Below are 14,510 nucleotides of genomic sequence, written 5' to 3' on the forward strand. Positions count from 1 at the left end.
GGTAACAGTGCCCTTCTCCCAGGTTTGTCATTAGCGTGGGATGAGATGTGCCCGTGGGATGAGATGTGCCTAGCATGTAGTAGGTCCACATTGTAAGTGCCATTTCCTGCATCCTCCCACACGCGTTACTGCATCTGCTCCCCACAGACACCCTGGGAGTGGGGAGCAGGCAAGGCCAGTTTCCCCTGCTCTGACACATGAGGAGATTCAGCCTCAGCGATGAGGGAATTTGAAGCCAAGTGTCCCGACCCCAGCGGGACCGTCCTATCAGAAGCCTCACGTGGTTTCCCAGGGGCAGGCCCTCCTCCCCTGCTCCCCCAGGCTCAAGCTTATCCTCAAACCTGGTCAGCTAGCTGGTGTGCTGGAGCAGCCTCAGGTGAGGTAGGTGGACATAGGTGACACATTGTCCATCTCAGGCTGGGAGCGTGGGAGGGCGACCACCCCTGGTGGAGGCCCAGTCCCCACCCTTTCCTCACCAATGACCAGTGCCCCCCTCCCCGTCTCACCTCACACCAGGGAGCTCACCCCAGGCCCAGAGGACACAGAATCACAGGACACTCAGGCTGCAAGAACCCTTGGAGACCAGGGACTCAGACTCCTCATCAAAATACTGGAGAAACAGAAGCCTGGTAAGGGCTATGACTTGCCCAAGGACACAGAACATTTTGAGTGCAGTGTTTGGCTCCAGCCCAAGGCCTTTTCGACAGGACCCAGGAGATCCAACACGCTCCCTGTCATGTTGGGCCCCTGTCCTTGTCTTTTTCCCAGCTCAAATACGAGCTCCGTGGAGGCTCACTGATCCCTGGAGCCTGCAGCAGGCCTGGCCCCACAGGCATTTGTTATTGAGTGTGTGCGCTTGGTGCTGGGTGCTCAACCTGCAAATCTTATGGCCTCTCGGCACAATCTCATGTGATTTTCACCTCGGAGTCAGAGGTGAACTCCAGTCACACTGGAGGCAACAGGTTAAAGAGTCTGCTCCAGTGGACCACCCCTCCCCAGCAGACTATGCAGCTCCCAAGCCCATCCCCCTCTCCCCCACACCACCTGCCCCTCAGGGCAGGGCCCCATGCCCTGCATAGCTCTTGGCACACAGCTCTTGGCACACGGTGGGTGCTCAGTAGACGTAACGTCATCGAAGTTACCATTTTCAAAGCCAGTCACTGCAGTGAGCCACCAATTCTTTATCTCCTGGCTCTGCTAAGAATCACCAGGGCTGGGAATGAGTCTGTCTTAGACCACGAGCTCTGCCGGGTCACTCTGGGGCCTTGACTGGGGCAGGGACAGAGGCGGCATGAATGAATGAACAAGAGATGGACCAGATCAGGGTCTGGCGCTGCTGCTTTGCCGGTTCCCTGGAACTGCCCAAGTTGCCCGGTGGCCTCTGTCCCTAGGAGCCCAATAGCCTGACCTCCTGGTCACCTCTGCCCTCCTTCATAGATGCTAGAGACTGAGGATGGGGAGAAACCCACCTCCACCAGGAGACACCTCATTTCAGCCTCTCCAACACAGAATCAGGGTGACGACCCAGTGCGAATCCCCGTGCTCCTGGCAGGCTATGGGGCCTGTGCCCCTCCCTTGCCTGCTCTGCACAATGTTAGGAGCCCTTCCAGCTTGACATTCCACGAGCCTGTGCTTAATGTCCTGTCTCCTATGGGCTGCTTCTCACTGCCACCTCAGAGGGGCTGGCAAAGTGGTGAAGGGCATGGATTCTAGAGCCAGATCCCAAGTTTGGATCCGGGTTCTGCTATTTAATAACTGCGTGCTCTGGGGCAAGGTACGGCCCAGGACCTCAGTTTCCCATATGTATAATGGAGCTACTAATAGTACTTACCTCATAGAGTGGTTCTGAGGATGGAGTTAAGAATAAATCAATAAAAATAACTAACACACATATGGTCCTTACTCAGAAAGAGCTACTGTTCCAAGCCCTTTATATCAACTCATTTCTGTAAATAATGATGCATTATGTAAAGCTTGAGAGCAGCGCCTGGTACCCCCGAAGTGAGAGCTCTGCTTGTTATCACTGGAAGGCTCTGAATTGGAAGTTTCCCCTGAGGACATCCTCTAGCCTCTAGCCCAGGCAGGGACATTTCCCAGCAGCCTGATACGTGACGGTTCAGTCTTGGTTGGAACCTTGGGGCTTGCAGCCTGCTGGACAGCTTACGCCATTTGCATTCACCTCCTTTTGAGTCGAAATCTCCCCCTAAAAGCCCTGGTGATAGTTCTGGTCCCCTTTCTGCCTTCTAGGGCCCTGCAGCATGCACCTGCTCCCCCAGACTCTATGCTGTCCCTGCTACCAGTCTTTTCTTCTCAGGGCTGAAGGCCTCCAGGATGTGGTTTGCAGGATCTGACTCAGGCTGGCCATCTACTCTTCAGGGGTACTTGAGCTGTTTAGCTGCTTCTGTGAGTGTGAGCACACAATCCCTGGTGAGACTTGAATATTGCAGAATATCAGATCTAGGGTAGCACTTTATGCCCTCCCCAGTTCTGGGCACAATACTACTATTAATGCAGCCTGAGACAGTGCCTAACTTGGCCTCCAGCCACTCAGGACACCAAGTTTGCCAATAGTCAAAGCCTAGTGGCCAGGAATCTCCCTAGCTTCATTCCCTGGGACCAAAGATCTGGGGTTGTGGTGCTCCTTAGAGCTGGAGAAATTCATTCTGGTTCTGATCCCCTCCCCTGCCCTCAGCAGTCCCATTGCTATATGAAAGATTCATTCAGCAGCTGCTCAGTAACAACTTCTGGCATTTCTTACGTACCAAGTGTTCACCCAACCAAGAGTGCTCCCCTATCGATGGGAAAGCTGGAGCCCCAGAGAGGTTAAGACACTCTCTCTAGGTCACACAGCATGCCAAAGCTGAAATGGGATCAGCATTCCTAACTAATATTTCTCAGAATGTCTCTGCCCAGCTTCTGAGACAGCACTTTGGGTAGGAGAGGCAATTAAACTTTCAAGGGGCTGACCAGGCGGAGGTAGGGCAGTGGGGAGGAGGCCTGGGAGAGCCCTGTGCCATTCAGAAGGTGAGAGGCCTGTGTATTAAGCCTAAGGTGTTCTGAAATATTAATGTCCCTTTCTTTGCTCAGGGGAAAATGTTCCCTGGAGGATGACATTTCTAATTAACTTTAATGTTAGGTCAGAATCCACCGGCCAGCTGCTATTCTCACTTAGTAAGAAGACTTAACGAATTAACACCAGAAAATAGTTCTCTGGAAACTCTCTCTGAGGCCTGGAGAAGCTGGGGGAGGCACAGGGCTCTCTCTCCTGCCAAAAAGGGGTAGAAGCTCCTGGCTGAGCCAGCATCTTTCATCAGACATGACATTTTACATGTGGGGAAACTGAGGCAGGAAACGGGGACCCAGTTCTGCCATTAATAACTTGGATCTGCCCTTTCTCTTTTCCGGGCCTCAGATTCACCTCTTTTAAAAGGGGCACATGTGAATTAAAATTCAGCACTTCACAAATGTTCCCATTCTGATGTCTCTAAAGCAGAGGGTAATGTCAGACCTCAGGGATGCAACCCAGAGCCATTACCCCAGGGGTAAAATGTCTTTAATGGGTCACATTCTACGTTAATAGTGCATACAAATTTTACATTCTATTACAAATATTTCTCTGTTTAACATATAAATATTTGTCTTAAAATCATTCTGAGTAAAACTGATGCTCCAAGAAAATGTCATATGGCTTCCTATCATTCAACCATAAGATCTAGTTTGGGGGAAAAAAAAAGAAATTAAGATTCATTCAGCAATGACCATGTGCCAAACACTGTGTAAGCACTTTATATGCAGCCTCTCATTCGATCTGCACAACAGTCCTCTGAGATTGATACTATTATCATCACGTCTTTACTGTCAATGAAACTGAGGCTCAGAGAAGTTGAGTGAGTTGTCTAAGGTCGCCCAGCAAATGGACTCCAGGGAAGAAGCACAGAGCCAGTTTGCCTCCACAGTCCCTGTCTGTTCTTTTTTTTTTTTTTTTTAACAAACCCTTGTGTCGAGGGCTGACTTTCAATAGATCGCAGCAAGGGAGCTGCTCTGCTATTTACGAAACCCTGACTCAGAAGCAGGTCATCTACGAATGGTTTAGCACCAGGTTCCCCACAAACGTGCGTTGCGCGACGGGCGAGAGGGCGGCCGCCTTCCCGGCCGCGCCCCGTGTCCCAGGACGAAGGCCTCTCCGCACCGGACCCTGGTCCCCACACACGGCCGGGCATGCTGCGTGGCGCGGGCACGCGGGCGAGGGCCCTACGGCGGGGACGGCGGGGGACCGGCTCTCTGAGGCCAACCGAGGCTCTCGTGGCGCTGCCGTATCGTTCAGCCTGGGCGGGATTCTGACTTAGAGGCGTTCAGTCATAATCCCACAGATGGTAGCTAGTCCCTGTCTGTTCTGAGACTAGAATGATGGGGTCACAACGAGTCTCCTCAAAATTCCAGCACCTAACTCTTACCATTGGGACAGCATGCCTCAAATATGGGGAATGTTTCAACCCACTTGAAACCTGTGGAATCGGAATCCACAGGGGCAGGCCAAGAATGCAGTTAGAAAGTCATACTCAAAATGCTGACCTGATCCCATGGGAAGTCTTCACGATAATGAGTTTTTAAAGGTTGTCCCTAGTGCCAGTATAGAAGCTTGATTTGCTCTAGCATCAGGCTGTGGTGATGAAGTGACTGTCTCCAGCCACCCTCGTCCCCCTCCATCCGGGAGTGACCAGAGAGGGACACCCACAGGGTGGGGCTGGGCTTCCAAACATCCCGACAGAGTCAGGAGGCAGTCATGGCGTTTGGTGTGTTAAAACTGCCTTAAATAAGCCTAAATGGCAATTGTGCAAAAATATTACATAATAAAATGCTCTTTCCCACGTCATTGAAAGCCTTTAGAGGCAAATCATCTAAACACCTGGACATCTCTAAACTGGCACAGCTGTGATCTCTCCAGGTCAACGCTATTTTTCTACACTTCAGAGGCTCCCCAGGTGTCTCTGACACACACCCCAGTGTGAAACTCCCACCCTCGCCGGTCCCTGTCCCGGGGGAACAAGGAGAGCTGGGTATAGAAAGAGCAGCAGGACGTCACTAACACATCCAAGGACTTGGTGTCCCATGGGCAGAAGTCGACGCTCCCTCCTCCCTCCTCCAAGCTCCAAGCATACTTTCCACATACCCCAGCCACCCTAGTCAAGGTTGTGAGCCTGGCCCTGGAGCCATGCTGCCTGGGTTCATATCCTAACCCTACCCTACAGGAGCTCTGGGACGTTGGGCCAGTTTACCCAACCCTCAGTTTCTGGGCTATAGAATGGGGTTGATCACAGTCCCTACCTCCTAGGTTTGTTGTGAAGCTCAGGTGAATATAAAGCACTTGAAAACAGGTCTAGCACACAGCGAGGGCCCCACGAAAGGCAGCCATTACTCCTAGTACCGTCCTGGTATTTCCTCTCCTACTATCAGACCATGGTTATCTGGGGTTTTGCTCCCTTTCATCTGAGGGCTTGTGAAAACTGTTAGCCGCTGGCTACAGCAACCCCAGCATTTGGAGTTGTTCTTGGGCAGTATTTCCCATGTTCCAGTTGGCTGAACTTTCTGAATTTTTGCTTTCCCTTCCTTTACTATGATTCCTTCAAGTTTTTTAAATCAATTCATTTTTTAAAAATTCACAAACACTTCAAAAGGAAAATTTATACTGCTCTGATACATCTACGACTTGACTGTGTTACATTAACGTTTTCTGATACATGTTAAATTAAACACATAACCCCTACAAGAAGAAAAGTCCACCTGGGGACCGCTGGTGGGCCAGGTCCCTCGTGTGGGCAAAGGCCCCGCAGTGCACCCGGTCTATAAGGAGCCAAAGCGTGGCTCTTTGTAGAGAAACAGGACACAAGGTCAGCCTTGGGGCCCTTTCAAGCCAGGGGCTGTCCATGAAGGGGGCCTGCCAAGAGGCCCAGGGGCTGAAGGCCAGGCCCCTCCTACCTTTGGTGTCTTCATCCTCAATGGTGGTGTTGGTGCTCTCGGAAGATTCCTGCCAAAGAGAACATGGGAGGTGGTGAGGCCCGCTTGGCCAGCAGGAAGAGGTGTGGCCAGTTGGGGGCTGCCCCGGCGGCCTGATGCTGCGGCCCAGTGTCTGTAAACCTCATCGGCTCTGCCATCCAGATGCTGTACTGAAAACCCTATCAGACTTCAAGCCTAAAGAAGGGCCCCTGCTAAGCCAGTGGCTGGTGGGGGTGGGAGAAGTGGGGCGGGGGCAGGGGCGTGGCTGAAGGGATGGATGCATGGAGAGCCCTGGCCTTTCTGAAAGGGCTGGGAGAGGGTCCTGGGCCCTATCTGCTTGAGGGAGCAGAGAGGGGGCCTGGAGGAGCAGAGAGGCACATGGTGGCCGCAGAATGGGGAAGGAATGCACACACTGGCAGGAGAAGAAGAGAGGGGAGTGGTGAGGCCCAGCGTGAGAGAAGCTGGGCTTTTCAAGGGGAGAAAAATCACACAGTTGTGGAGACAGCAATGGAGTCAGAAGAAGAGGGATGTGGGCCACCATGCCACCGCAGGAACCCCTAGACAGAGGCAGGGGCTGGTGGCTCCTCTGCCACCGGCGGGCCCTGGGTAGCCTCGCAGAAGCTCAAGAAGGGCCTCTATGGCGCCCACTCCTTTGGCCAAATCAAGCCCCCTAGAGGCCACAACTGGCACAAACCAAGCCCCGAGATGAGTTCCAGAGCAGAGGGCGGGGAGAAGCGAGAAGCCAAGGACTGGATGTGGGATGGGCTTCAAATCAACCTTTGCATCCCAGGGAGTTTTCAGGTCTACCATCAGGCTGCTGGTCTGGGCCATGGAGTTGGAGGTGTCAACAGAAACACGCCAACAACACACACACACAACACACATATTGTCACACGAGGCACACGTACCAAGCACGCCCTGAGCACCCTCTCCCCGCCCCGGGTTCCCAGTGCAGCCTGCAGGAGGGAGGCAGGAGCGAGGGTTCGAGGCCCAGGATTTACCGGCGTTTGGGAGACGGCAGACACTCACCATTAACTGAACGCTGGAACTGGACTTTCTTTTCTGGAAAAACAAGGAGAAGAGATGGGACAGGAAAAGACACAGCATGAAAACGGCAGGGAGCAGAGGAACAAACGACAAAGAGGGGTTGGAAGGAGGATTGGCCTCGGGGTCATCCTCGGTGGTCCCTTGCCGGCAACGGCATTGGGACAAGGAGTCAGGGCCACTAGCAGCAGCTCACCTGGCAGGGCCAGTCCTCTCTCAGCCTGGAGTTCTAGGGCCTCACGCACAGCTGCCTGGGCCTCAACCATCCAACCTCCAAGCTCCAGGCCAAGCCTTTCTTGGACCAGGGCTGCCCCTACGCCGAGCTCTGATGCGGGAAGCAAATCTTGGGTCTGGGGTGCCAGATGCCTAAGGCCTCCAGAATCCAAAACTCTTGGACAAAAAGGCCCTCAGTGCTGGAGATGAGGCCCAATGTCTCCTCCTAGACTCCCCAAGCATCTCTGAGGAAAGGATGAATGTCCTGGTTTGGTTGAGTGTCATAGTCACTTAAGAAACTTGTCAAAAATATGCATAACCAGGCCTCTTGAGGAGTCTGATAACTAGGTCTGTGCTGGGGCCTGAGCATCTTTATTTTAAACAATATCCCCAGGTGATTCCAAGGCAGGGACAGGTGTGGGAACCAGTCCTCTAAGAGGCCTCAGAAATCCTGGCAGACACAGAGCTGAGCCCAGAATTCGAGTCTTTGGGCCCTGCCATCCACCTATTCTAGCTTCAGGGGGATTTGTAGCTTCCCCTGTATTATTGGCTATGGACCCAAGGGAAGAAGAGAAGGAGAGAGGAAAGTGTAGATTATCTTCTCCTTTCAGCTCTAAGCCAGGAGTCTTAAACACTTGCACTCATAGAAGGTTGCAGGTCAAGACTGACACTTGCATTGCACATGTGGAAAACTGGGGCCCAGAGATGGGCAGTGATCTGCCCAAGGCTGCTCAGCCAGCACTAGCAAAGCAGAGTCTGGAACCCCTGATGTAGGCCGCTCCTCTGTCCAGGTGTCCAGGTCCCTGCAGCCTGACGGCTCTTCAAAGGCTCACCCTCCCTGGAAGCACCCACATGTGAGAGGCCAGGAGGCTGCTCCTCTTGCTGCTCCATGTGGGAGCAGAGGAAGCACTTGAGATGACCTCACGGTAAGCCTTTGCTGGGGGAGGCACTGGATATACTCTGAGGGTCCTCAGGTCTAATTCTAGGCTTTCTGACTCCAAGATCCAGGGGCCTCTGAGTGCCAGGAGCCTTAGAGCCTGTCCTCTCCATCCAGGGCCTCCACAGTCGTGGCTGTGGTGGCTCACTGGGCACTTCCAGCATCAATGCCCCTGCCTCTGCCCCAGCCAGCCTGGACAGTGTGACTTTCATAGCTGGAAGTCTGCAGCCATCCCCTCCTCCCCTCCCCTCCCCCCTCCTCTTCTTCCCTGTCCTCCCAGTGTCAGCCTCACTCCTGGCTGGAGCTGGGCCAGGCACAGCATGTGTCAGAGGGGACAGGCCCACACAGCCTGGCTGTCAGCAGAAACCTGAGGAGTGGCGCGGGGGCCAGGAGGTTCCAGGCGGGACACGAGGAGGGAACACAGAGCAGAGACTGCATCAGATTCGGACGTACAGTGACAGGATGGGACATGGGGGAGAGGAGTCATGACGGACGGATGGGACACCAACAGGGGGCAGTGAGTGGTGTTGAGGGTCAGTTGGCCCCTCTTGGTTGAAGTAGAGGCCTAGGAGTGGTGGTGGTGGGGACAGGGGCATTGCTTCTTGGTGCTAGAAAGACTCAATTTTCCTGAATCACAGAATGATGATGATACTAATAATATTCCCACACTAACCAGCACGTTAGTTTAATTTGCAAGTGGCCACCACAAGTATTCACATCTCTTAGAACCATGTGTAGAAACATGGTCCTAAGGTTGGCAAGAATGATAAAAATGAATTACGGTCAAAATTCGCCTTGAAAAGTCCTTAAAAGCCCATAAATACAGGATCATGTCATATCTCTAACTCCATCAGGACAGTTTTTCCTCCAGCACTGGGACCAGTCACTGCTTCTTCAGCTAAGCTCCAGATGGAAACAGTGGTTTGTTTCTGGAAACCAAGTTGTAGGAAGAATGTGTATTTCCCACTCTGGCTGAACGTGTGTGGGTGACAGGAGTGACCCCACCAGGCCCACCCTGGTGGGAGTCTCTCACCAGCCCCCACAAACAGCTCTTTCTACCTCTGCACAGATGACAGAACCAATGGCCCAGGCCACCAAGGGAGGGAGCAGTGGGGCCCGGGCTCAAACGCCTGGCTTCTTGACTTGAGGTCCCATTTTAATCATTGTGAAAATGTGATTGGACCCCCAGAATGACATCTTGCAGGCCAGGCTCCCCAAATCCTGGGCAAGGCCCCCAGGGTTACTCCCATCTTCCTGCTGGATGTCCCCGAACCTCCATCCCAAGGAAGAGGAGGAGGCTGAACTGCAGAGAGAGGGTCAGATCAGGAATAGCCTTTGAGCATCTCTTTCTCCACAGCCCGGCCACTCTGAGAAGTCACTCTGGGTCTGTCCTGCACCACTGGAGGCTACGGCACTTTCTTCAGCGGTGCAGTGACCAGCCAGAGCCCCGCCGCGCTGACATGTCCTTGCCCTCAGACTGCCTCTGCCTCCTGGCCTTGCCTGGAGAGGAGCCATACTGGAGCTTCGACCCAAGACCTGGCCTGAGGGAGGCCCTGACCTCACAGCCAGCAGCCCGGCCACAGCACACCGGAGTGCCAAACAGACGACAACCACCCCACCTCTGCCCCTCCTTCTCCACCAGCGTGGACCACAGCCCACCAGTGCCTATGGCTTCTGCCCCATATCCCTCCAAATATGACTTTCCCCAGGGAACCCAGTACCTCCAGTGTGTACACACTAGGGCCAGAAGAGACCCCCAACCTTGCACATCCCTCCATCACTCTTTCAAATTGGGAGGGGAGGGGGACTGACTCATGAGTAACCTAAAACAGCAGGTAAGCCAAAACTCAATGCTGGATTCTCTTACAGCATTTGGAAAGGATGCATTTTAACTTTATAAATTGGGCTGGCTTCAGATCTCTGGTTTCCAAACATTTTCTTTAGCAAACTTTGTTTTCAAGAGAAATCTTTACTCGCAAGTCCAGCACATAAAGCAGGAAAGGTACCACTACTGATGAGCATCCAATGAGCACGAGTTACACGCCAGTCCCATGCTAAGTCCCCAGTGTGCAGCATCTTGCTTCATCTTCACAAACAGCCCTGGGAGGTGGGAGATCCTCTCCCTCCATTGCTTGAATGAGGAAATAGGCTCGGGGGATTCAAATAACGACTGTACACCCACCCAGGCTCTCTCAGCCATGGCACTGGCTGGTCCACAGCTATTCTGGCTGAAGTGGGCGTGAGCAGCCTAAACCGCTCCCTGCTCAGCCTCTCCCTTTCCAATCCCTCGTCACCTGCTGCCAGAGGTGCCTCCCCAGAACTTCTGGACTCCAAGGAGTTCTGTTTGAAAACCACTGGCTTTGGCTGATAACCGAATAATGACATATTCCTCAAGCACCCAAGATAAGACGGGTGCTTCTTTTGATTGCTTTTTTTTCTTCTTTGTTTTTAAAGCTGAAATCTTGGAAATCATCGAGTTCACACCCTTCCTGCCTCACCCAGTGCACCTATGGGGTAACTCAAGCCACCAGGGCACTGAAAGCAGAGGGGAGGCCCGTATCCTGGCCGCAAGCAGACACCCAGATCCTCTCCCATGCAACCCCTGACAGACTGAAGCCAGGGGCCTGAGACTCTAAATGCCACTACAAATCAAGCCAGAAGCCATCAGCCCACCTGGGTGGCTGTGTTTGGACAGCATCTCATATCTTCTAGTCTCCTGGGCACAGCCCAGCCCTGGGGCCCTGACCAGGCAGGACTCTGAGCCCAGAAAAAGGCAGGGTCTCAAAAGAGGAGAACCCACAAGGCGAGCCAGTGGCAGGGGAGGAAGGGGCTGCAGAGAGCAGGGGACCAGGCCCCAGAGAGCAGAGGGAGAAGAGAGAAGAGGGAGAGAGGGGTCAGCAGGGTGTAGAGGGAAGTAGCTCGGGCATCAGGGATGGGGACAGGGTAGGCCTGGGTCGGGGGAGGAGGGGATTTTTGGCACTGAACCAGCAGGCCTTGATGGGGGTGGGTACATCTGGATCCCAAAGCTGAGAGGAATGGCTGTCCATCCCCCACAGGCTTTGTAGGTTGGACTGGGGCATGCATTGGGTCAGGGGCCCACGTTCCAGCCAGCCCACGTTCAGGAAGGAGGTCACCCCTCATAACATCTCTTTCCCTTCTTTGCACCCTTTCGCTCACCAGTCCCCCAGTCCGGGAAAACCACAGAAATCTCCTTTGATCTGCCCTAACGCCCATCCTAACCCAGGCCACCTGCCTCTCCCACCCTCTTTTAAGCAACCCTCCCTTCCCCCACCTGCCCCCCCCCCAATTGTGGCAGGTCAGTGGGCAACGAAGCCCAGATCTCTGGGCCTGGGGACGCCAGGCTGCCCGGGTGAGCACATCCGCACAGAACACCGTTAGCAAGGCCTGGCTCTCACCCCAGCCCTGCAAGCCGGGCCGTGCTGGCTGGGACGCTGCCGGAGGCAGGCCGTGCCAGGCTCTCAGGGGCTTACCTTCACACCATCGTTCTTCTTGTTTCCTCCACTCTTCCCCCCTGCGGAGGAGAAAAAGTAGAGGGTTACCAACACCAGGCAGGGCACCAGGGCCCACAGGGCGAGGAAGAGCAGCATCCACAGGCAGCCGGCGGGCACAGAGCAGAGCAGCGATCTGGGGGAGACCTCCTCCCCGTGCTCCTCTTCCTTCCTGGGCAGCCCCGGGGCTGCCGGTGGCCCACTGGCTGGGCCTGGGCTCCCCCCAGTTCTCAGCAATCTCAACTGTGACCCTCTGGCCCCATGGGTTGAGAGAGGTGCCCAATGTGTCCCAGGACCGTGTGGTTGCTGTTTTAGTCCGGGGATTCCCTCTAGATCCCGGTCACCACCCGTGTTGGTGGTGGCCAACCCAGAGGCCTGGCTGCCCAGCCTGGGGCTGGACACTCCCTCCCCACCCCAGCCTGCTCTAATTTTAGCCCCATGCTGCTGCGGAGGTCATGTGTCAGCCCTGCCTACTCTGGACAGCTGCAAGCTGTGTTTTGCCTGTGACAAGAAGCAGATGCCCACTCCTCTGGGCCCATCCCTGCCAGAGCACCCATCCCTGGCAGAGGCCTCCCCACCCTCAAACCCCAGAGCACCATGCTGGGGCTGGCTGTGTCCTGGGTGTCTGGGAAAAGCAAAGCAATGACTCTCAGGGAGGCCCCAGCTGTCATTCCCCTTTCCCTCCCTTCTCACCTCCTGGCCAGAGCCCTTGGAGAGGGCACCACCCAGGAAATGGCATAAATGCCCAGCTCTGTGCAGTCTGACATCTGACTGCTTCAAACCTCAAGCAAACGGCCTTAAGTTAAAGGAGACAGTATCTAGAAGGTGCTCAGCACAGCACTTGACGTGTATGTAGTAGGTGTTCGGTAAATGGCAGCCACTCAAAGTCCTTCTCCTGGTGGCCCAGAGAGGGCGAGCTGGGAGGGAGGGGAGGAGAGGTACAGGACACCAACAACCCAGAGGCTTGGAGGGATGGGGCTCATGGGTGGTCCAGCTCCCCAGTCATCCTCACATTGGTACCTATGACCCTCTCAGGCTCTGATGGAAAATTTCCCTCTTGCAAAGTAAGGGGGGTGGGTTGAGTACCCCTGGATCCCAAAGCTGAAAGAAAGAAACAGATGCCCATCCTCCATGGGCTTTGTGGTCTCCCCTCAAGCCTCAAAGGGGGACCCTCTCAGCTCCGGCCCACTACTCCAGGACTCTGGGTCAAGTGAGGTCACATATCGTGATCTTTGAGAGAAGTCAGAAATCTGGGATTTTCTATGAAATCTCCTGGGTTTTAAGTGCTGGAAACTCTAAGAAAAAAAAAATTTTTTAAACATCATTGGCTCCCCCCACCAAGAACATCAAGAGAGGAGAACTAAGCCATGCCCTCCCCCATTTTGTGAGCTCTGGAATAGAGTTCCCTAAGGGCACTTCAGTTGTTAAAAAAAGACTCTGACTGCCTGGGTGGCTCATCTTTCAGTTTAAGGAACTACAGGATCCTTGTCTGGGCTGGAAGAGAGTTGGAAAGCAGTTCAGTGTGCTGGGGAAAGCCCACATCTGAAGTTCCAGGGTCTTACCCCATCCCACCGCCGGGTCTCAACCTCCTGGCTGGTTAAATGGGCAGGTGGACCCTCCTTCAGCAAAGCCAGGGGTGTAGCTTCCCAGAGCCAACCGCTTGTGGTGGGAGCAGCCATGTGTGCACAGCAGCCCTCTCTGGCTGGCCCCAGCCCCAGCGCTAGCCTGAGGGCCCCTCAGGTGAGCTTTGCTATATCTGCTCAGTTGCCCCGTCAGCCATCCTGGGCTCCCCAGAGAGAAGCCTCTGGCGGGTGCTGGCCGCAGCCCTCCCCAGCGTGCCAAGGGGAGCTTCTTGCTAAGCCCTGACACTAATCCCTTCCCCTTCTGTCTTCGGGTCCACATGCCGCCAGTCATTGGGCACTCCCCGCCTTAACCAGCCTGGCTTTGGCCAAGGCCAAAGGCTTCTACCCTGGACTCCTTGGTGACCCAGCCTGGTAAGGGCACTTGCTCTGGGGCAGGTCAGACCTGCACTGAAAGCCTGCCTCTAGCAGTGTGACCCGAGGCAAGTCTACCTCCCTAAGCCTCTGTTTCCCCACTCAGTAAACAGGGATGGCAACTGTCTTGTCACAAAGGCCACCTGAGTGAAAGCATGGGGATGGCTTAGTAACTGTGGGGAACAGGAATACTGGTACTTCCTGGGCCTGGCTCAGTCCCTCTTGGACCTGTCCACCAGCATTCAGGAGGCCTTCTCCTCTGGCTGGCCCAGTCTGAGAAACCCAGCACTGCTGTGAGCTGAGGAAGCCACACTTAACCTCTAACCCTTCCTGGTGGGCCCTTGGCTTGCTGACCTTTGACCTTTACCCACTTCCACAGGTTTGCATCAGGTGAGTTAAGCCTCTAGTCACGGGGTCCTCTGTAGCTCCTACTCTCCTCAGGCCCTCTGGCCTGAGGGCACCCAGATAGCCCATTTGGCAACTTGTCCAACTCCTGCAGGATATATTTGGGACTCTGAGGTCCTACCACCTACCAGAGAAGTTCCTGGTGGCCAGCATAGTGGTGAGGATGGCTCCCTGAAACAGACAAGAGGAGGGGATGTGGGGGAGAGGAGGTGGGAGATCAGGAGGGAGAGGAGAGACAGAAATGGGAGGGGAGTGGGGAAGGGAAGGCAGGGGCTCCATTCAGACACAAGGCCAAAGCCTTCTGCCTCGGGCCTCCATTTCTCCCACCCACAGCCCAGAGACCATCCCTGCCTCCCTGGAGAAATCAGGATGATCTAGGTTTTAGCTGGCACAGTTCCGGGGGCAGGGTCATCC

General features: G+C 54.5%; 1 protein-coding gene across 1 annotated transcript in view; it reads right to left on the minus strand.

The window, feature by feature from the left end:
- CAMK2A (calcium/calmodulin dependent protein kinase II alpha) overlaps window positions 1–14,510 on the minus strand; it is a 62,244-nt gene that overhangs the window by 11,165 nt on the left and 36,569 nt on the right. Inside the window, exons 12-15 of the mRNA XM_010961787.3 lie at window positions 14,225–14,267; window positions 11,680–11,720; window positions 7,024–7,056; window positions 5,977–6,025 (exon numbers count right to left, since the gene is read on the minus strand). Of these exons, the coding sequence (XP_010960089.1) occupies window positions 5,977–6,025; window positions 7,024–7,056; window positions 11,680–11,720; window positions 14,225–14,267 (166 nt within the window). The remainder of the gene's footprint in view (window positions 1–5,976; window positions 6,026–7,023; window positions 7,057–11,679; window positions 11,721–14,224; window positions 14,268–14,510) is intronic.

This window comes from Camelus bactrianus, chromosome 3, assembly GCF_048773025.1.
Source record: "Camelus bactrianus isolate YW-2024 breed Bactrian camel chromosome 3, ASM4877302v1, whole genome shotgun sequence".
NCBI classification, from domain to species: domain Eukaryota; kingdom Metazoa; phylum Chordata; class Mammalia; order Artiodactyla; family Camelidae; genus Camelus; species Camelus bactrianus.